The 22,059-nt window shown below is 46.0% G+C and overlaps 1 protein-coding gene across 2 annotated transcripts in view; it reads right to left on the reverse strand.

Annotated features, from left to right (window-relative positions):
* PLCB1 (phospholipase C beta 1) overlaps positions 1 to 22,059 on the reverse strand; it is a 621,942-nt gene that overhangs the window by 81,382 nt on the left and 518,501 nt on the right. For both annotated transcript variants that reach the window (XM_040980971.1, XM_040980972.1), the window contains exons 20-26: positions 20,415 to 20,579; positions 18,604 to 18,703; positions 18,108 to 18,212; positions 16,700 to 16,809; positions 6,478 to 6,610; positions 5,222 to 5,275; positions 1,572 to 1,791 (exon numbers count right to left, since the gene is read on the reverse strand). In XM_040980971.1, the coding sequence (XP_040836905.1) occupies positions 1,572 to 1,791; positions 5,222 to 5,275; positions 6,478 to 6,610; positions 16,700 to 16,809; positions 18,108 to 18,212; positions 18,604 to 18,703; positions 20,415 to 20,579 (887 nt within the window). The remainder of the gene's footprint in view (positions 1 to 1,571; positions 1,792 to 5,221; positions 5,276 to 6,477; positions 6,611 to 16,699; positions 16,810 to 18,107; positions 18,213 to 18,603; positions 18,704 to 20,414; positions 20,580 to 22,059) is intronic.

The raw sequence follows: 22,059 nt of genomic DNA on the forward strand, positions 1-22,059 counted from the left end.
CCATGCAGGTGCAGGGTCCCAAGGCTTTGGGCCAGCCTCGACTGCTTTCCCGGGCCACAGGCAGGGAGCTGGATGGGAAGTGGAACTGCCGGGATTAGAACCGGTGCTCATATGGGATCCCGGTGTGATCAAGGCGAGGACTTCAGCCACTAGGCCACTGTGCCGGGCCCTCCTGTGCATTCTTATAAGACTGTTTCTCTGACTTGACCTTGTTTAGTCTACCTACTCCTGATTTACTGTCTTCTCCACTTACCCACATTCACTGCTCCTAGCAGGAGCTCTTACTTCCCCCCGCCTCAAGGATTTTAAACTTCCTGTTTTCTCAGCCCACCATAATTCTCCCTCAATCTGAGAACAGCTGATTCTGCTAAGATTGAAATTAACAATTAAACATTAAGATCTTCCTGTGTCACTTTATCCTGAAGCAACATGTCAAAAGGGATCCCTGGTCCCTAGTTGTTCTCTTGGCCACTTTCTCGCGTCTGCCTTTCCCTCTTGGTGCTTGTCACAGGTTGACACTGGGTGGGATCCTCGCTTGTTCACTGCTCATTGTCCACGTTAGCTGTCTGAGGAGGTGAACTGCACAGGCCACGTTACCTGTGGTGTCCCTCAGGACACGGAAACACATCATGGACATTGGTGACACGACTGTGCGAGGCACGCTCCAGCATCCTCACCACAGCTCCAGGGAGCCCCGAGGGGACCAACACAGGGGCAGTATGTCCAGGGCACTGTAGGGTTCCGATAAAGCTTCCAAGATCGGTTGAAACTTCTCTTTCATATAAGATAACACGCTTCTTGTACTAGCTAGCTCCCGGGAACACCAGGTAAAATGTCCTGCCTGCAAGACCAGCATCTGTAATATGGAAAACCAGCCCGCCTGTATGATACCCAGAGGCTCACGTTGAAAGAGGGACTTCTATACATCTACCCTCAGGATTTTTTGCTCAATAAAGAAATTCCTCCGGGGCCCAGTGCAACAGTCTAGCAACTAAAGTCCTCACCTTGAACATGCCAAGATCCCATATGGTTGCCAGTTCTAATTGCAGCAGCCCTGCTTCCCATCCAGCTCCCTGCTTGGGGCCTGGGAAAGCAGTTGAGGACGGCCCAATGCCTTGGGACCCTGCACCCACGCGGAAGACCCAGAAAAAGCTCCTGACTTCTGATTGGCTCAGCTCCAGCCGTTGCGCTCACTTGGGGAGTGAATCATCGGACGGAAGATCTTCCTCTCTGTCTCTCCTCCTCTCTGCATATTTGCCTTTCCAATAAAAATATATAAATCTTTAAAAATAAAAAAAGAAGTTCAGTCCACAAGCCTAATCAAGCCGCAATGACTGTGGAGAATGAAGGAGGTTGGCTGACTCCTTGTGTCAGCATAAGTCCCAAAAGACAAGGGTGCCTCACGTCTATGGAAAAAGAAAATTAAAAGTTTAATCTGCTTCAAGAGTTTCTGAAGTTTCACCCTCCGATAACATTTACTTTGTTGTGTGACACCAAGCACTGAAAAGCCATGTAAAAGACTCTTCCGTCATATCATAAAACAAGCCCAATCCAAGAGTCACTCAGCTTACCTTTTCTTGCTGTCCTTTTTGGCGGTCTTCTCCAGAGCCGCCCTCCTTCTCAGGTAATCGTTCTGAATTTCGTTGTATTTCGTAGTGTGTTCTTTGATGAGGTCAGTGGTCTTCTTGTGGTGTCTCTTCACCAGGTCCTTCATCTCTTTGTAGTGCTTCTTTTGGAGTTTCACAAATGGCTTCTGTTGCTTTAGCTCTTCAATAGTTTGCGCTTCCACTTCTGCAACACACGAGCGTCAGACCTCAGGGACACGGAGGGACATGGACCACCCTGGGGTCCCCACGCAAGAGGAAGCGGGGACCTGCTCGCTCAACAGCTCTTGTCTTCTCCCAGCCACGTGGGGCTAAACAGCCCAGCCCAAATGTCAAACACTCTGGCTCTGTCACCTGCTAACTCCACAACTAGACTGCCACACTTCTCCCAAACCCTCTGTTTTGAAAGCTTGGATTCCTCAAAAGCAGAGACCCAAGGATGAAATGAGGTGGGTGGCGTTGTTGACAGAGGAGCTGTCAGAATCAGCGAGTGAGGGAAGCAGATGGGACAGTGCAACTAGCTGAGTCAGTCAGGGGTTTCGGGAGGAAGCTGGCTCTCTGCCCGCGGGAGCCCTGGTGTGTCCATGTCCACACAGCACTGGTGTCCCTGGAGACAGAGAGTCAGCGGTCTGGCCTTCAGGAAGGAGGTTTCCCAGTGGCTGAGGGTTCAGGCTGTTAGCAGTGAGCCCCTAGCACAGTTGGGAGACACGAACGCCAGTGCACAGAGAAGCTGTCTGGGGGACCCACAGCACCTGCTTTGATGCTAAGAATTTCCACTACGTTTTGGGCTTGTTACAGTTACAGAATAACGCAGTACACGGGCAGTATTTGACATGATTCCTGGCAGTGTTCTTGAGCAGGTGGTCAGGTGACTGCTGAGGCCCTACGGCTCTGTCTCACACAGCCACGGGTTGACACAGGTTGGCACCGGGTGAGCCCTCTAGCTTTACACCATTATCACACAGCACATAGCACAACAACGTCTTCAAAGAGATCGACTCATCTATTTCGTACAAAGGCACCCGACCGCTTAGCAGCAACTTCTTTTTTCTCAGTCTCATACCCACTGCTGAGACCATGTTTCATGGGACAGAGCCTGACCTTGACACGTTCTACGTCTTACTGACGTGGTCCATCAGTTCTGGAATATGCATTTTCAGAATGTGTTAATGTTTCTGAAATCAAGATGCATCCTACAGTCAGGTATCACAGTGCCTCCGAGCGTTCCTGTCTCAGTGATTTATGAAAAGCAAGGAGCCCCATAAATGATGCTATCTTAGCGCCACTGAATTACCATCCATTCGGACCTACACTGAGTCACACTTCATTTGGCTTTGAACTTTCTGCTTCTGGGAATGAAAAAAAACCGTTACCATAAATATTTAGGATTGTCAAGTGATTCAGAAATAATTTATGCCATGGATAACAACAGACTTGAATGGAAAATGAGATTGTCTAGGGGACAATCATTAGAATGAGAATAATAATTTATATCCCTAAATGCTACGGTCTTTAAACAATCAAAATAAGCTTCCTTTCTTATCGTGTGCCTATTCTCCCGATATTTAAATCCATTTGAGAAGGAAGCTGTGGAGGGAACCAGGTACATGTATTAAGCGGTTTCTCTCAGGCCCAAATGCACTCATTAGGGCTGCATAATAAGTTATTGCATTAAGAATTCAAAAGGCTAGGGCCCGGTGGTATGCCTAGCAGCTAAAGTCCTCCCCTTGAACGCACCGGGATCCTATATGGGTGCCGGTTCTAATCCCGGCAGCTCCACTTCCCATCCAGCTCCCTGCTTGGGGCCTGGCAAAGCAGTGTCGAGGCTGGCCCAAAGCCTTGGGACCCTGCACCTGCATGGGAGACCTGGAGGAACTTCCTGGCTCCTGGCTTCGGATCGGCACAGCACCGGCTGTTGCGCTCACTTGGGGAGTGAATCATCAGATGGAAGATCTTCCTCTCTGTTTCTCCTCCTCTCTATATATCTGACTTTGTAATAAAAATGAATAAATCTTTAAAAATTTTTAAAAAATAAAAGCAGGTTTGAAGCACAACAGCTACAGGCAGTATAGAAATGGAATTTCAGCTATTTTATCCTATTACATTAAAAAAAAAAAAAACCTCCCTCTAGATTACTTACTCTTTTTGGAAAGTTTAAAGATGAAAAAGTATTCCTTAGCTATACTGCTGCTATACTGTGCATTTATTTAAAGACTCGAGTATCACTCGAGTAACAATAAGTTACTCAGGCTTAACAACAGCTAACCTGTTGGTTTAGACCCCACCTGCCTTCCACTTGCGCATTTGTAAACCTTGAGAGAATATTGGATCTCTTTTGCCTCTGTTACACATTAACGTGTTGTTTCCCATCAGTCTGCTAAAACATGTATTCTTTTAACATGTTCCCTCAAGCAATTTTTCCGTACACATTTTGTATTAAAGTACATACAGAACAAAGGGACGGCCCTGAACTTGGAGCGGAGATCATGGCTAACACCCAGGAGCCTACCATTTGCTTCCGGGCCTTCCTGTAATGCGAGCCTGGACTCCCATGGCATGGTCTCACGTTGCCCACTGCTGAGCTCCATGTCGATCAAACTACACTGAACGTGTTCCTGCTTTCCTCCTCATTGCAGCTGTGCCTGGATACAGCTTCTGTATTTCTATATTTATGCCTTCCTCTATTCTGTGAATTTATCACTGCTCATATTATGTGAGCATACCACAATTCGTTTGTATGTCTGTGCTACTATCGATGGGCATTTGTGCTGTCCACAAACCTGCGCTCTTAGGAGTGAAGTTATTTTTGATGCACATCGATGTACCTATTTGTTCTGCATTAAGTGAACTACTAAAAATGAAGACTACTACATACAGATAAGTGCACTGAGTGAGATTTGTGCCAATTTTAATAACTGAATACCAAATGTTTCTAAACTGTGTCACAGTTCTTACACACTGCATTTCACATCATATTTTGCATACAGATCGTATTCTGCACACCCTGAATCCAATTTTCTGTTGGCTCTGGAGAAGACACGTGTGCCAGTTCACTGGGTCGCGTTCTCACGAGGAAACACACCGTGAACTCCAACACAGCTGTCTTGTGAAACTGCACAGTTCTAAGTCAGCAGGTCTCAGTAACTATGGCTAATTCTCTGTGATTACATCATGTAACGGGTCTCAACTAGGATTGTCTGTAGATTTTTAAAAAGAAATGCTGTAGCAAGTTAATCCTCCGCCTTTGACATGAATGCTGGTTCGAATCCTGGCTACCCCACTTTCAGTCCATCTTCCCAGGATGGCCTAGAAGAGCAGCATAGGGAGGCCCAAGTCCTTGGACCCTTGACACCCGCACAGGAGACCAGGCAGAAGCTCCTGGCTCTCAGCTTTGGACCAACCCTATTTTGGCCTTACTGGCCAATTGTAGAGAGAACCAGTGGACAAACAACACACACTCTCTCTCTTTATTCTTCCAAGTAAAATCAACAAAATCTTTTTTTAAAAAAGAAGAACTACTACGGATGTTATTTTTGAGACATCAATGGACAATTTTTCCTCTGCAGACACTGTAGAATTCAGCTCCTAATTTCACAGGAGCGCAGGGCCACACTCACCTGTTAGAACACTCTGAATAAGATCTTCTGTTTTTGCAGGTGCCTTCACAGAGCCTGCAGTATAAGCATACAACAAGAACAAATCAAAATGTGTACATTCTACTCTTTCTAGAGAAATGAAAACAAAAAATGACAAAAATCGGATACTTTCTATCGACCCAGGACCTTGTGGGTATTTTGGGAGTAAATCAGCAAATAGAGATGTGTTTTTTTCTCTCTCTCTCTCTCTCATATGCACACTGTCTCTTTGTGTCTTCCTTTCAAATAATTCAACAAGAATTGAAACAATGTCAATCAGTACATCCAAGTGTAATTTCACTTAAATGGTTCATTTTTTTAAAATCTCACTGTCCTACACTGGACTGTATTCTTGTATCCCAAATAAGGGTCATGTGTCTTACTGCTATGGGTCCTAAAGGCACACCTTCACAGGAGGACAATTTTATTCCGCTTATTTACTCTGGTAACCAAGGGAACACAAAGTTATCACAGACATTCTCTCAACCCCGCGTGATGAGCCAGGGAAGTGTCCAACAGAGGCCTACTACCCTAGAAAGCCTAGTAGCTACCCTGGGAAATGACACATACACAGGAGAAAAACTCAGAGAAAGCGGGGTGAGGTTAGATGTCATAATTGGCTGCTCAGAAGTGTCTGGAAAGGGAGGCCTCGGAGTCGCTAAAATAAACAAGAACTTCAAAAACACGAGGAACTAGGCCTGTCCTGACTTCACTCCCGCCTGGCTATCTGGCCTTGGTGAAGTACTTTATAAGCTCCAAAGTGCAGCTTATTTACATAATAAAATCTGCACTCCTAGGCCAGGTACCTGTGGGGGAAAGGAATGCATGGGAAGGTCCAAGGAGAAAAGCCGGCACGGGTTCAACACAAGAGCTCATGCCAAGGGAGTCAGAGAGAGGAGGAGTGTGCTCTCGCGAGAGGCATTAATGGAGAAGGACCGAGAACACACCCTCTTCACACAGCTTGCCATCAGGCAGATCCTAACACTACTAAACACAGAACCAGGAGGCCTCGGGATTGGCTGTTGTGGTGGCTTCCAAAGTTGCCCTGAGATCTACTGAGCATCTGTGAGTCCCTCCTTGGCTCTCGGCCATTCATCCCTTCATCCACCAGACACTCACGGGGCACCTGTCACACCATGCCTCTCCCCACACTTGCCCCCCACCCCCCCAATCACCCAGACCTGGTTTAAGACGACCTCCTCTAGGGGCCAGAAAACCCTGATCCTCCAGTCACTTACCTGGAGCTGGCTGGCTGTGCAGAGCCTGCGAGGCAGGTTTGGGGGCCAGGGAGGAGGTGTGATTCACTCCATTTTCAGCTGGAGTCGTCTTGGCTTCACTTGGTGCCTCTGATGGTGCTTCCCCAGGGTCAGCCTAGAATTCACAAGGACCTTGGTCATTCCCCACAGTTCTTATTGTTCTTTGATTGCCTTCCTGAACCAACATGGCTGTAATTTATAGCAGTTAGCCCATCCCTGGACACTGAATTATCTAGTTGGCCATTTTTTTTTTCATGGCTAGCAGGGTAAAATGGCAAGGTATGGTACCAACATTGTGGTCGCTGAGGGTCCCAATTTTCACAGCAGACTATGCCTAAGCCTGTGGTGGGGTCCTCCCACACAGATCCTGGACCTAACTGTGACCACTGTCACTTGGATTCAAGCAGAGCATGGGCCAAGAGAGGGACGGTCTTCCTCCTCATTGCCCTTATCCTCACACCTGGTGGAAAAGAGATGTGCCATCCTGGCTCCTACGACCATCACATGAGTAAAACTTCCAAGCTTCACATGACTCAACAAAAACGAATAGTTGATATAAGTCATTCCATTTGGAAGTTGTTTCACAGCAGGAACAAACTGATGTGGTGGGTAAGAGTGTAGGCTTTGAGGTTCCTGCTGATGGACTGGGAACGAAGGGGAAGATGGCTCAGCCACCCACGTGGGAGACGAGGATGGAGATTCTGGCTCCACAGCTTCACCCTGATCCAGGCCTGGCTGCTGTAGTCATTTGGGAAAGTGAACCAGCACATGAAAAATCTGCCTCACCCTCTCATCTGGTCACTCTGTCTTTCAAATAAGTCTTAAATAAAATTGTATGTTTTGGAGCCACAACTACTGAAGTTCAAATTCTGACCCTGCCATTTGCTGGTGATGCGATGCTAACTAAGTCACTTAACTGTATGTGCCTCAGTTTCATTATCTGCACAGCCCAGGAATGTATATTCACTAGACAGCATAATTATCTGTTTTGCATTGTTCTTAACAGGGCTGAAAAAGTTGATGCTTATGAAGTTGTTAAAATCGTTCCTGTCACATAGTAAATGCATGTGTTAAACAATGGGTAAGTGGTTAAACCGATGAGATGTTACCAATTATTAACAATAATAAATGCATTGCAACTTACAGACTCTCCACCCCCATGCTTCCTAGCAGCTGGATTATTGCCTCTATACAGGGCTAAGTCTTTAGTAAATGCTTTTCAAGAATAATTGTCCCAGGAGGACATACTCTTTCAAGGTTCTTAATAACTAAATGCTCCGCAACTCTGCATCTTGCTTGTTTCCTGAAGTGATACGGCATAGTAGGTTAAACCACATTGTGAGATGCCACCTTTGATCCGGAAGTGCTTAGGATCTAGCCAGGCCTCTGCTTTGGACACAGCTGCCTGATGTTTCTCACCCTGGGAAACGGAGGCTGCTGACTTCCCCTGGGCCCCTGCCACCTGCTGTGACATCAGCTCCTGACTCCCGGCCTCAGCCTGCCATAGCCCCAACTCTTGCAGACATTTGAGGAGTCAAAAGAGTGGATGGAAGATATATTCATCCATTCATTCATTCTCTCTCTGTCTTTCATGTGAATAAAAATCAGCAAACCTTTAAAAATTGACAAAAAATCCACTTATTCCTTTAAAACATGATCTTCTGGATCTGGGCTGCTCTTGGAGACAGCACGTTCAGCCTAACACCCTCTCCTACTGTCCATCAGAAAGTCAATCAGGAAATACAGTCCCCGGATGTCACTTGGAATCCAACGCTGTATCATGGCAGAGTTGGCAGACTGTCACATGATGACATTTTTTACAAAACCCAAGAGGGACAAGAGTGATGCTGATGGTCTCCAGTGGTCTCCAGTGGTCGCCCACCTCTCCCCAAAGGCATCTCTCACACAAGGATTCCGAAACTAATTTAACAGAAGCCAACCCTGCCTGTGTGCGATGCCTGCTGAGGACTCTTGGTTTAGAGGGAGAAGAGAGGAAGCCTGGGACCAATGACAGCTTGCCATGTGGAGACACGACCTTGAACAAGGAATGAAGCGTCACCACCACGCCCCAGGACAGATCTACTTCTTGAGAAAGGATTTCTCTGATTTTCATCCACCAGGACATTTCCGTTGAACCATATGCCAAGGTCATTCGGTAAGACACTGAAGCTGGAGAGTCACAGTGCAAAGTGGGTTTACTTGATGCTACTAGACCTTAAAGAGACTTTCCCATTTTAAAAAATGGATTTCTTTCTTGTATCTATGGGGCTAGCACTGTTGTGTCATGGGTAAGCCACCCACTGCCATTCCGGGATGCTGTACGGGCACTGGCTCGCGTCCTGGCTGCTCCACTTCCACTCTGGCTCCCTGGTAATACACCTAGGGAACCAGGGAAAGGTGGCTCAAGGAGCCAGGCCCCTGCACCCCTATGGTAGCCCCTGAAGAAGCTCCTGCCTCCTGGCTTCAAACCAGCCCAGCTCTGGCCACTGTGGCCATTTGGGGAATGAATCAGTGGATGAGTAAGGATTTATCCCCTCTCTCTTTAATCCCCTCTCTTTAATCCCCTCTCTCTGTGTGTCTCTCTTTCTTTCTCCCTGCCTTTCCAATAAATAATTTTAAATAAAAGTTGTGTCTGGCAACACGGGGTCTATATATCCACAGTGAATCATCAGCAATTGGTTTCCACATCTTTCAAAAACATTTCCCTGTTTCCCGGAGAGGCACTCATATAGAAAGAGTTAAGTAAGACAATAAAAATTAAGAGCTGAAAAGAAGTGGGAAAAACGTGGCTACAGTACATAAGTCTACAACTTAACTTCTTGATAAAAGGATTGAAAGTTTAAATAATTCCAATTGTATGAGCATATGAACTGAAATAAAGAGCCAAATTCCCATCCCACCCACAAGAATCAGAAGTCAACACATAGGACATTTCAAAACTTAATTAATGTTTAGAATCTAATTAAGCCCATCTAAAGGAAACGGGCTTCAGAAGATAGTATTTCAAATGTCCACTGTTTGCTTAGTTGGATGGCAAGTGCTGAACGAGCCTTAGAAGTAAGCTCCTGCCCTCTAGTGGCCAAAAGAAACCATTACCATAATTTGCCTTTGGTTTAATTTAAACATTAAGATCTTAGAAGAAACAAATTACAGCTAGTTCCAAATGGAATATGAATGTCTTGAAAACATAACACAGAGAGCTCAGTAAAATGTTAGTTGAAGAGGTCACAGGACTAGGTTTTACAAAAAAGAGGAGGAAACATTTATTATGCTGGTTGAAAAAAATTTCCGTCCTGAGCAGCTACAATTCGGATCTTGGTCTAGTGGTTGACATGAGAGGCAGGATGCCTGTGTCCCACATCAGAGTGGCTGGGTTTAAGTTCTGCCCCTGCTCCTAAGTTTGGGCTCCTGGACGAAGTTCAGGTGTGCTTCGTTGCACAGCCTGGTCCAGTCCAGGCCAATGTGGGCATTTGGGGAATGGATACGAGCTGCCTTTCTCTCTCTGCCTCCCTTTCAATAATATTCTTAGAAATAGGAGTCTAAGGATATTGCCATAGGGAATTAGGTTTCAGACAATTCAGTTGGGCGTCTGGCAGGGTCCTTCAAATGCTAGGTATATGCATAGACTATGACAGGTGCTGGCTTGGGGTGTGCTGGCCGGCTCATCTGCCAACGATGTGCTTTCGGCGACAGCATGTTTACTGGGATACCAGATGCGCAAGCGATGAGGACGTTGGTTTTCCAGAATATGATGGGCAGCATCCGCTGTTCCGCTAGGCGGCACTCCAGGCCACTTACAGCCAACGTGGGCAATGGGTGTGCCTTGGGTAGTCAGCCTTTCTGTAAGGGAAGGGCATCCTCACACACACACAGCCACTCTGTCCTTTAGGTGTCTGTAGGTTGAATGGCCTTCGATGATATGTCCCCGTCTCCTAAAAAGGCAAACTCCCTACCTTAGTGGAGCCTGTAGGGTTCAGGACTTTGGATAAGCGATTGCTCCTACAGGCAGATATTCTGTTCCTTTGTTATACGAGGGTGGAAATATTTATTGGAAAGGAATTCCAAAAAAAAAAAATCCTCATCTTTCACTTCAGTGTCAACCTCTTAAACTGTAGATGAAGCCCCACTCAGCCATCTCAGAGAAATTAAACAATATCCAACACTTGACCGAGTGTAGTCTTGTGAGAACAGCACCTTGAGTTATTGTGCTGATGGATTGTTTTGTGGCTGAAATTTGCATCTGTACTCAAATAATTCCTGTTGAAGATGCCCTTGGTATCACACGGTGAAGGAGGGAGTCTCCGCAGCCCATTTCAGGGAAATTGCAGCTCCCACACAGAGATCGGATCCTGTCATTGCAGAGTTGGAATCCACGCAGTCAGAGGTTCTACCGACAGCTTTCTCCTTCCCCATCAATACCAAGTGACAAGCACTCCCAAATGTCTGCCTCGAGGGCTGGACAGGGTTGGGAGCAAAAGGTCTTGGGTCACAACCTTCTCCAGGGTGGCTATCAATGCTTGGCAGGTGAACGCATTCTGTGTAATCTCGGATTCTCAAGTCTGGAGGTAGACGTTTGGGCTAACCAACGGACGATCTAACCAAAGGACCCGCTAGAGGAACCTCAGTAACCAACGAACACGTTTTGATCATCCTCAGTGATTTCAGCAGGCAGTTCTCGGACATTCTGTTTCAACTCAAAATCCGCTCCCAAGGCTGCTTCTGCGGAAGGCGAGTATCCCGCGCGTTGGTTCACGCATCCTCGCGTCCCGTTACAGAGGCTGAAAGACGGATGACGGGCCCGTCCTGGCTGAGTGTTATGACACAACGGCAGCTTCTCTTTCAGCACACCGTGGTGGCAGGGCACAGGCCCTGGTCCCTCAGGGTGTGCTGCCTCGCCTCAGGCACTGTGGCAGGTGCCACTCATCAAGCTCCACCCAGATCGGCTGCATTAGGGCTGGCACTTCCTCATGACGCCATGGTCACTGCATTACACTTGGACAAGGGCTGACGTAGAACAAGAAGTGTAATGCTGGATTGCTTGTGTTCCAACCCAACTCTGTGACTCACTGACGGTGTGGCCCTGGCAAAGAACTGAGCTCCTAGGAGCCTCAGTTTGCTGATCTGTGAAATGGGAATGGTATTAGCAACTAGGACATATTTCTCTAAAAGTAGGGAGGAGAAGGAGAGAGGGAGAGAGAGAAAAAAGAGAGAGAGGAGAGGAGAGAAGAGACAAAGAACAGGACAAGTAGACAGCAGGAGACAGGAAGGGAGAGAAAAAAAAAAGGCATTTTTATTCTTGCCAGTTCCCTCCCCAGGTATCTCTTAAAGCTGATGCTGGGGCAGGCTCGAGCCAGAAGCCAAAGATTCAACCCACATCTCCTCTGTGGGTGGTAGGGACCAAGTACCTGATCTGCCTCCTGCCGCCTCCTAGGGTATACCTTAGCAGGGGACTGGATTCAGGGGCCAGGGAGGGAGCCAGGTCCCAACATGGGCGGCAAGCAACTCAAGTGGCATTTTAACCTTGATACCAAGTGCCCAACCGAAAACATAAACGCCTAAGTTTCCGTGAGTTGGTACATGACAGGGCTCAGTCGTTTCAGGCACTTAGTAAAGCACTCAGTTAAAAGTTGTTTATTTTTTTTCTACTCCTCTTCTCTGCTAAAACAAGTCGTGTTCCAATATTGCATGTTGGCATTAACGTTGTTAATATTTTCTAATCAATGCATTAAATATTTTTTTTTCCTATGAAGGTGTGTCTTAAAACTAGAAAACAAAAAAAAAATTTACTTGTATTTTGGTAGGTCATTCTAATGAAAAAGAATTGAGTTTTGCAATATTTAAAAAGTATTTGCAAAATAAAAGTCAGTATAGAAGAAGCTAGAATTTACCAGAATGCCAACAGAACCTGCAGGTTTCCTGAAGGGATTTACTTGCTTATGGTTTCCACTTACTACGGCTTAAAATGTTTCTATGTGATTTTTTATTTAGAGAAAAAAAACATCTAGAAACTCTGTACAGCTTTTGTTATGAGAGCAGACATTTAGTCTACAGATTTAATGCCAGTTAAAATACCTGGGTCTCGTAACCAGCACGGTGGCCTAGCAGCTAAAGTCCTCACCTTGAACACACCAGGAGCCCCTATGGTCACTGGTTCTAATCCCAGCAGCCCTGCTTCCCATCCAGCTCCCTACTTGTGGACTGGGAAAGCAGTAGAGGATGGCCCAAAGCCTTGGGACCCTGCACCCACGTGGGATACCCGGAACCTGGCTCCTGGCTTCAGATCGACCTAGCTCCAGCCATTGCAATCACTTGGGGAGTGAATCATCAGACAGAAGATCTGGCTTTGTAATAAAAATCAATAAATCAGGCTCAGCAGCATGGCCTAGTAGCTGAAGTCCTTGCCTTGAACACGCCACGATCCCATATGGGTGCCGGTTCTAATCCTGGCAGCTTTGCTTCCCCTCTAGCTCCCTGCTTGTGGCCTGGGAAAGCAGTCGAGGATGGCCCAAAGCCTTGGGACCCTGCACCCGTGTCGGAGACCCGGGAGAAACTGGCTTCGGATCGGTGCAGCATCGGCCATTGTGCTCACTTGGGGAGTGAATCATTGGATGGAAGATCTTCTTCTCTGTCTCTCCTCCTCTCTGTATATCTGACTTTGTAATAAAAATGAATAAATCTTTTAAAAAAATCAATAAATCTTTTTTAAAAGTGTCTGGGTCTCACAGTGAAGGGCCTGGAGTCCATCTTCCTGCTACTGGAGGGCAACAACAATGGCTCGGGTCGCTTCTGTCACCTGTGCGGGAAACCTGCACTGGGCTTCCAGCTCCTGCCTTCCGCCCAGCTGCGGGGGGAGCATGCAGAGTCAACCAGAAGATGGGAGCTCTCTCTCTCTCTCTCTCTCCAACTCTGCTGTCTGTCTAACAAACATAAATAAATGAAAAGGAAGACCCAGTTAGGATGCATATTCGCCTCTTGACTTCACTAACACACCACCCTAGGTTCTAACTTCGTATGAGACAAAATAAATCCATTAACCTGAATCTATACGTCCTTGACTTCTAATCATCAAATTATGTTCATATATATATATAAAATTATATATATTTAATAAGATTATAACCTGAATAATGTCTCTCCCATGATTTGAAATAAATGTGTATTTCTCAAGTCATAGAGGAAGAATTTAACTTTCCTGTCCATTTGGTTTGCAAGCTAGTGGTGGAAGAGAATTTATTAGACAATTAAAAATGTGGTACTGTTTTGTAGTCCAAAGGTGTCTTCATGTGCAAATAGAAATGACCTCTAGAAGCGTCACGTTAAAAGGATCATACTAGAAAAGCCTGCTGCTTAAAATAGCCTCTGCAGTGCCCGCATGTCCCAGATAGAATTTTTTTTAGAGAGAATCACCGTTCTTTATTTTCAGCGGCCTCATTCAAACAAACGGACATTACTGCGAGACGGATGAAGGGCACACCAGCCTTCAAAGGTGTGAAACTGACTTTTCTCTCCTAGGAGTACACGGTGAGGGCAAATGACTTTGAGTTTTCAAAACTGAAACTTTTTACGGGCTTAGATAGCACAGAAAAAAAAAAGTCGTATTTTCTGTGTTAGAATATGGGGTTTGTGCAATTCAAGGCTTCTGAAATTGCTTCTGACCTAAAATTATATTTCCATATGTTTTTTTAAGATTTATTTATTTTTATTGCAAAGTCAGAATACAGAGAGGAGGACAGAAAGTTCCGTCCGATGATTCACTCCCCAAGTGAGCACAATGGCCGATGCTGTGCCGATCCGAAGCCAGGAACCAGGGACTTCTTCCGGGTTACCCACACGGGTGCAGGGTCCCAAGGCTTTGGCCATCCTCAACTGCTTTGCCAGGCCACAAGCAGTGAGCTAGATGGGAAGTGGAGCAGCTGGGATTAGAACCGGCGCCCATATGAGATCGTGGTGTGTTCAAGGCGAGGACTTCAAACACTCGGATTTCAGCCACTAGGCTATGCCATGGGGCCCTATATTTCTATATTTTGATATCCCTTAGTTTTTCTCCCCAAAGATCTTTCTAAAATGTATTTATTAGACTGTAGAGAGAAAGGGTGTGGGGGAGAGAGAGAGAACATGAAGAGCGGGGGCAGGAGTCAAGAACTCTGATCTGGTCCCCAACTTGGATAGCTCGGACACGAATCCCGGGGAAAATCATGTGACTCGAGGGAGCAGGCAGGTGGCCGTGAGAGCAGACCCTCGGCCCTCAGTCAGCACCTGGCCTCCGTACCGAGCACCAGGAAGTGATGCCAGATACAAAGATGAGGTTTTCAAAGGATACCAACGTGTGCCAAGGTGCTTCCTGCACTCCCAAAGGACAAGGGTCACCCAGTTCTTATGGTGACTTCCCCCCAACCCCAATCATTAGAGAATTCATCTTCTTGTGGAAAAATGCGCAAAATGTTCCGTTAGGGGACCTTGGCTCTGGTAGCTGTGCTACATAAACTGAAACACAACGTGTCTTGAAATGTTTTCCTGAAGTGAGTACTTACTGCTCAGGGGTTATGGCTTACAAGCAGGTAGAAGCAGCGTACGTGAAAAATACAAGAAATATTATTTCTACATAGTGAAGTTTTGCTTCAAAACTTTTCTCTTTGAAATAAAATGTACGCAGTGAACTAAAGAGATTTGTTTTCTAATCAGAGAGTGTTCCGGACAGTGATTTAGTTATATTTTCCTAAGTTATCTTGATAATGGATCCTGTTTTTTTTATAAAACACATCATTAAGGAAAAAGAGGAAAGCGGTCCCGAGGTTCCGATGGATTCCTTCAGAGAAGCACTGATTTAATTCTGGTGCTCACGTGAGCAAACCCCGTGTGCAACCCAAAAAGCATTCTGAACAATAAATACACCACTGATCGTAGCTTTGACACAAATACTGTGTTCTGGGAGTTCTAGTTTTTGGATAAAAGTAATCGGTGAATTACTAGATGGGTTAAAAATCTCTGAAAATTCATTGCAGTTAACGGCATCCACCAGACTCCAAGCACGCAGCAGTTGTAACACGATGCAGTGAGAAACCATCAGGAGCAAGAAACCGCAAGGCTTCTGGTCCCAACCCTCTGCAAGGTGACACCAGCTTCCGCATCAGGAGGATTATTCCTCAACTGAAAGAACGACCATGTACCACACTAACCACGCCATGTAATGTAAGCTTTTGCGTGGAGAGTTTGGCTCGGGACGGAACTGTTGAGCCGGTTGTGAAAGCCACCTCTTTGCCTGCTGCGTGAAGTTTGAAACGATGTCTGACCGATGTCTTATTTACAGCCCAGCTTTTATACGTAGTTAAGTACACAGGGTGATTCATGTTTAAATTCTTAATGATAATCACTGATATACAGACTCCAACCTCTATTCATGCAGCTGTGTCAGCTTCATTGAAATATTTATACGATTGAGAACTTAGGAAACACCAGAATTAAAAATGCAACTTTTGCCAAACTGTTAAAATTCCAGTTTCTAAGCAACAAACATTCAGAAGGAGTGTGTTTAGTTAGAAAGCTCTTCAGCACTGCTGGTTTTCCTGGAAGCAGAAGACTGGATACGGGGCATTCTTGACCACGTGATTCCTGAGAGCGTGCTCTTAGGGTAAGAACGCAGGGACGTGACACCGAAATGTCACTGGACATCCACTCCAACCTGACCCCTCAGGGATGTCCCCTTCACCCTGACCCCTCAAGATCATGTATATTTACAATGTGAATGGCAACACGGAGCTGCCTGCTCCTCATCTGTCAGCCACTGGCCTGGATCACCTTCCCCTCCCAGGGAGAGCCGCCCAGGTACCTGCAGGCAGGCTGGCTGGTTGCTAGCAGCCTAGATCCCCCCCGAGAGCCATCTGCGGCGTTGGCTGGCTTGTGGGCAAGGCATGCAGCAATAGCGTGGTACCCTGGGGAGATCTGAGCAGCGGAGCTCTGCCCGGTGCGGCCTTAGTGTGGCCACGGGAAAAGACACGTGGCGTGCACAGCATGCCACAGAAGAGAAACACAAGAAACGCTGTCACTCAGTAGTGACACTCAGTAGACGTTCCGTGACACGATGCCGGACTTGATGGGCGTGCTGCTCCACCGCACTTCTCCTAAGGTGTGACGTCATTTAGGGAGAGCCAGCAAGTGAGCGAAGAAATGGCACTTAGTGCCATGAGGACAGCTAGGACACACTCACCTCTTTCTTCACCTCTTCTTCATCTTCTAGGGTCAACGCAGCCAGCTGCTTGGCTCTCTGTTCCATGAGATTCACGTAGCGGATGGGGTTTGACAAAGCTTCAATCACATCTAAACCAGGACAAGACGTTTTAGCTCTACGGCCTTTGAGTGCTGACTGCTTACTCTGCCTCTTTATCTCCTTCCTTCCTTCCATGGATTCACTCATCACCTTCTACCAACCCATCCATCCGCTCATTTATAGTATGACTCTTTCACCTCGTCATAGAACCGTTTTCTCATCTACCCCACACTGTGGATCTAGCTGAGTAAGGACAGACCTCAAGAAGAGACGCAGCCAAAGGGATTCAATGCTGACAGCCAAATAGGTCAGACTCACTTGGTATGCCTCAATATTTCAGAGTCGCTCAATTCTTTGGGGGAGTTTCCTGGACGGCAGCAATAGCCCATGCATGTGTTTTGTTTCAACCAAAAGGTCTTTCGTAAATGGACACATTTCCCACAAAATTCCCATAGATTTTTGGAATAGCCCTTTGATTTAGGGATGGCAGTACAGCTACCCAGAGTTAAGTCTGGCTTCTATCTTAGGGTGGACCGTGAGTGCCAAGTTTTGCTGTCATTTGCAGTAGTCCCCAGCGTCCCATGTCAAGATCAATTTGGTGCTACAAACATTGAAATGTGTGATTCCTAGGGGTAGGCTTTTGACCTAGTGGCTGCGACATCACTTTAGACATCTGGAATCTGTGTCAGGCTTCCTGAGTGTGAGTCTCAGCCTCAGCGTCCTGCTAACGCACGGCCTGGTTAGGCGGAAGAGAGAATGTGCCAATGGCTGCAGCACGGAGGGCCCTGCCACCCGTGTGAGGGACCTGAATGGAGTTCCTGGGTCGTGGCTTCAGGCTGAATTATATTCTGTAACTTGTGGGCAATCAGGGAGTGAATCAGCACATTGCAGCTGGGTCTGTGTCATTCTCTCAAATTAAATATATATATATATATACATATATACATATATATATATTTATATAATTTTTGGCTGACATCATCAAGTTACTTTCCCTGAACCTCTCACTCATCAAAAGCATCAGTGTTCTAAATCTAGCTGAAGGCACATTTGACACACAGGGCTAGAGAAGACCCATCGTGCTGGGTCCCTTGGGAAGGGCTGGGCCCTTGGAGATAAGGTATCCTTGAACAAATCTAGCCTAAAACTGAGGAATCGGGATTTCAACGAAAACATAGAATTGAAATGCAATCTCAAAGGCTTGAGCCATTTATCTCAAAGCACACATATCAAAACAGAGTTGATTCTTAGGCCCATATAAAGCCATTGGATGGTCCAATTTTTCTTCTGCTAAGCCACGGATGCCCGGACGGGCCAGACGGAAACGTGGCTGCGGAGGCTTGCCTACCTGCGTATGTATCTGGCACGTAGTCTTTGACTTCGATGTAGACGAAGACGGCGGGCAGCATGAGGGGCTGGTTCCTCTCGTTTCTCAGGCAGATGTAGTGATAGCCTGGGCAGGAGGCACAGCAAGAGACCACGTGTCACATCATTTGTACACATGCGTGAGGTGTGCACGCTGGGTCTGCACGACACACAGGTCAGTTCCTTCTCATTTTAATCCCATGGCTTTGAGACAGAGGGTGTTAATTTCCTCACCCGATAGGAAAATCCTATTGAATCTGGTATTTTTTTTTTCAATGAAGTTTTGCCTATCTATGGTGAAGAGTTAATCAACACGCTGCAACATGCCACAAAGACACCAGACTGTCAGATCTGAATCATTGGACGGCCCCGGTTACAAAACAAAAGGACCAATCCGTGAAGAGCTAGCTTCTTGTAGAATTTTTCGTGTTCATCTAAGGGAGTGATGATGCGACACGTTCTCCACACACTCTGCATACCTGGCCTGATGGCTTGCACTGGCAAGATCCGGTGGCCAATGAATTTACCCCCTTCTTCATACACTGCTATCCTCAGGCAGGCCAGGGAAGGAAGGACGACCTGTGGGGACAGGAGAGTCACCTGGTTATGGGAATCAGGGATTTCAAGAAAAGATGACAAAAGTATTGTGGAGGTGGATTCTGCATTTTCCAAATTCAAGTAGAGGCTCCTACTGACTTAATCTGATTTTTTAAAAATAGGCCATTTTCTTCTTACATATTCTATACTCAAACGCAAAGGAGGCTGTATGGTCTTATCACTACACAGTTTTAAATCCCATGTCAAGTTTATGCAACCAACTATCTCTTTAAATTTGATATTATATGTAATTCTATGGAAATAAATAATAAAATTTATGTTATATATTATATAGAAATTATATATTCACCTGCCAGCTATTTCCTACATGTTGTTAATGTATTTATTTACTCAAGGACTCTTCAGCTAGAATATGAAAACAAGCCGGAGCGTAGACAGCTTTCATGATCATTCGTTTGCAGAAGGCCATCTTTGTAGATATTGTGGCAAGGTTAAAGGTAAAGGGCTGTCTATCTACTCTGGCTTTCTGCTGGTCTTATTTTCAGAATTCCTTAGGTAACAAGCTTGTGTGAAAAAGGTCTGCTTACTGCACCTGGCACAGTAGCCTAGTGGCTAAAGTCTTAGCCTTGCATCCACAGGGATACCATATGAGCACTGGTTCTAATCCCGGCAGCTCTACTTCCCATCCAGCTCTCTGCTTGTAGCCTGGGAAAGCAGTCGAGGATGGCCCAAAGCCTTGGGATCCTGCACCTGTGTGGGAGACCCTTAAGAAGTTCCAGGCTCCTGGCTTCGGATTGGCTCAGCTCCAGCCTTTGGCAGTCACTTGGGCAGTGAACCAGTGGACAAAAGATCTCTCTCTCTGTATCTCCTCTCTGTAAATATGCTTTTCCAACAACCAAAAAAAAATAAAATAAACCTTTAAAAAAATTTGCTTTCTGGTGAACACAGGTACAAGAACTCAGTGGGGGTCAAGGATTTTAACTCAACAGAATTCAGACAAGGCAAGATGACTGCGAATCAAAGTTTAATTAGGATTCTTCTTTTTTTTTTTTGGTAAGATTTTATTGTTTAATTTTACTGGGAAGACAGATTTTCGGAGAGAAGTAGAGACAGAGAAAAAGATCTTCTATTTGCTGATTCACTCCCCAAGTGATAGCAAAAGCCAGAGCTGAGCCTATGCGAAGCCAGGAGTCAGGAGCTTCTTCTGGGTCTCCCATATGGGTGCAGGGTCCCAAGGCCTTGGGCCATCCTCGACTGCTTTCCCAAACCACAAGCTGGTTGGGTTGTGGAGCAGCCGGGACATGAACCAGTGTACATACGGGGTCCCTGTGGTTGCAAGGCGAGGATTTTAGCTGCCAGGCTGCCACGCTGGGCCCAGGGTTCTTTCTGAGGGGAGAATGTGCTTCTTTCCTGCAGCCCCTCTTGTCTTTTGCTTCTCACCTTGCCTCGCTGCAGTTCCAGTGACAGTGTCTCCCTGATCCCTCGTCCTGTTGAGCTGATCTGAGTTATACCTCCACGTCACTCTATTCCAAATGAACCCTACTAAAATCAATTTATTTAAGGAAATATTTTGAAGCTACAAATACATGATTAAGAGAGTTTCCAGAATGATATAGCAATGGGCAGTTTTTTTCTACATGCTTTGCTGATGGAGGCAGGGGGTGGGGAGGGGTGTCATTGTAGAACCCCCGAAAAATGCAGTTAGACCTCAGACCAAGAGCAGGAGACCAACCTTCTTGAACACAATGGGTTCTTCTTCCCAGACAGGATTTACAGCGTTTCCTTGTGACGTCTTGGTCTTAAAGGCCTTCCTCCTCGTGTCCACCGGCAAACCAAACATATCCACTTCCACATAAGTTCCAACTTTCTTATCAGACAGAAACTGACCAGAAATAATCTGGAAAGCAATAGAAAAGGAAGTCTTGACAAACCTTGAAAATAAAGATTGTTTCAGGAGCATACGTGCTGTTGGCTCAATGCTGGAGCACAAGCGACATGAAATAGAAGCATCCATAGAAATGTGATTCCTATTTTCCTTAAGGAGTTAGCACAGAAAGGTTGAAAATCAGAACACAGTCATTGATACAAAGTAGTTAACAGCAATAAGTGGCAAAGGATCTGCTTTAAGCTGTAAGACCTTTCACTGCTCCTGTTGGATATTTCCACAACTGTAGATTTTCTTTGCTTGGCTACTTGACTAATGAATGCCGTGGACTCAAACGACATTCTGATAAAACCTCCATTCACAAAATGTCTCCCAAGTCTGGCTCTTCTTCTCACCTAATTTTCATTATCAAAGAGATTTGTCAATCGCACAGTTAAAGGGAGGCTTTATCCTAGAGATGGTAGCACCCGGGAAAGGTGCTGAAGGACCCAGCCGGGTGCATTTGGGCTGTAACACTAAGCTTACTGCTGCATTGAAGTTCAGGTCAGTGAAAGGAAGAGAGCTTCCCAGATTATGGCTGGGCCAAAGACGAGAGCATGAATAGAAGCATGAACACGGCCACATGAGGACAACTTAAGTCAATACCAACTCCACGCCCTGATGGCTAGAAGCTCTAAACAAGTTAGAGGGAAGGCATTGAGACATCTCTCTGGACGAGTCCACGTACAATGCATTTCCCTAGGTTGTGGTCTTGGTTTTTTTTTGTGTGAGGCTGCTAGCAGTAACCTCTGTTGAACTAGAGGACCTACATGATAACCATTTAGCTTGTGTTTCAAAGCACGTCATTGAGTAACTTCGGAAGAGTCACTTTATGTAAGTCCCACTGGAAAATCAGATGCACCGACACTTTCACACGCTTAAGTTGTCTGATCAAAGAAGAGTTTTCAGTGATCGACACTAAGTCACAGCATTCTCATTGCTGAGACAGAAGGGCAGAGGACTGTGTGAGGTCACGAGTCCATCCTGGCACCATGCAGCCAAGTTGCAAAGTCAAAATGAAGGCCACCTGGACAGACGCACTTGGCTCTCGCTGTCCTCTCCGAGGCCGGCAGGACTCCACTGTAGTCTGGCCTTTGCATTCAGGGGATGCTGACAGATTAAAGCCGGATATGTATTCTGGGCAGAAGCAGCCAGTCACACGTGTCTGGAATTCAACTAGTTCTCCTTTACAACCCAACATATTTCCCCCACTGCGTGTAAGTGGTTATCATTGTCTCCGGTGTCACAAAATTGTCACAACCAAAAATATGTAAGCAACTACAGACAAAACAAGATGAATCTGCAAAGTCAAAACCATAACGAATTCACGCCATCTACAGTAACTGACAAGGATTCTAAGAGCGCCTTCTCTTTGGACATGATGCTTTTAAGTTTATCTCAACCACACATGACAGGAATCAAGCGTTTTTGGTTGAAAACAGTCCTCTAAAAC

This window comes from Ochotona curzoniae, unplaced genomic scaffold (assembly GCF_017591425.1).
Source record: "Ochotona curzoniae isolate NIBS_2020 unplaced genomic scaffold, NIBS_Ocur_1.0 contig_3520, whole genome shotgun sequence".
NCBI classification, from domain to species: Eukaryota; Metazoa; Chordata; class Mammalia; order Lagomorpha; family Ochotonidae; genus Ochotona; species Ochotona curzoniae.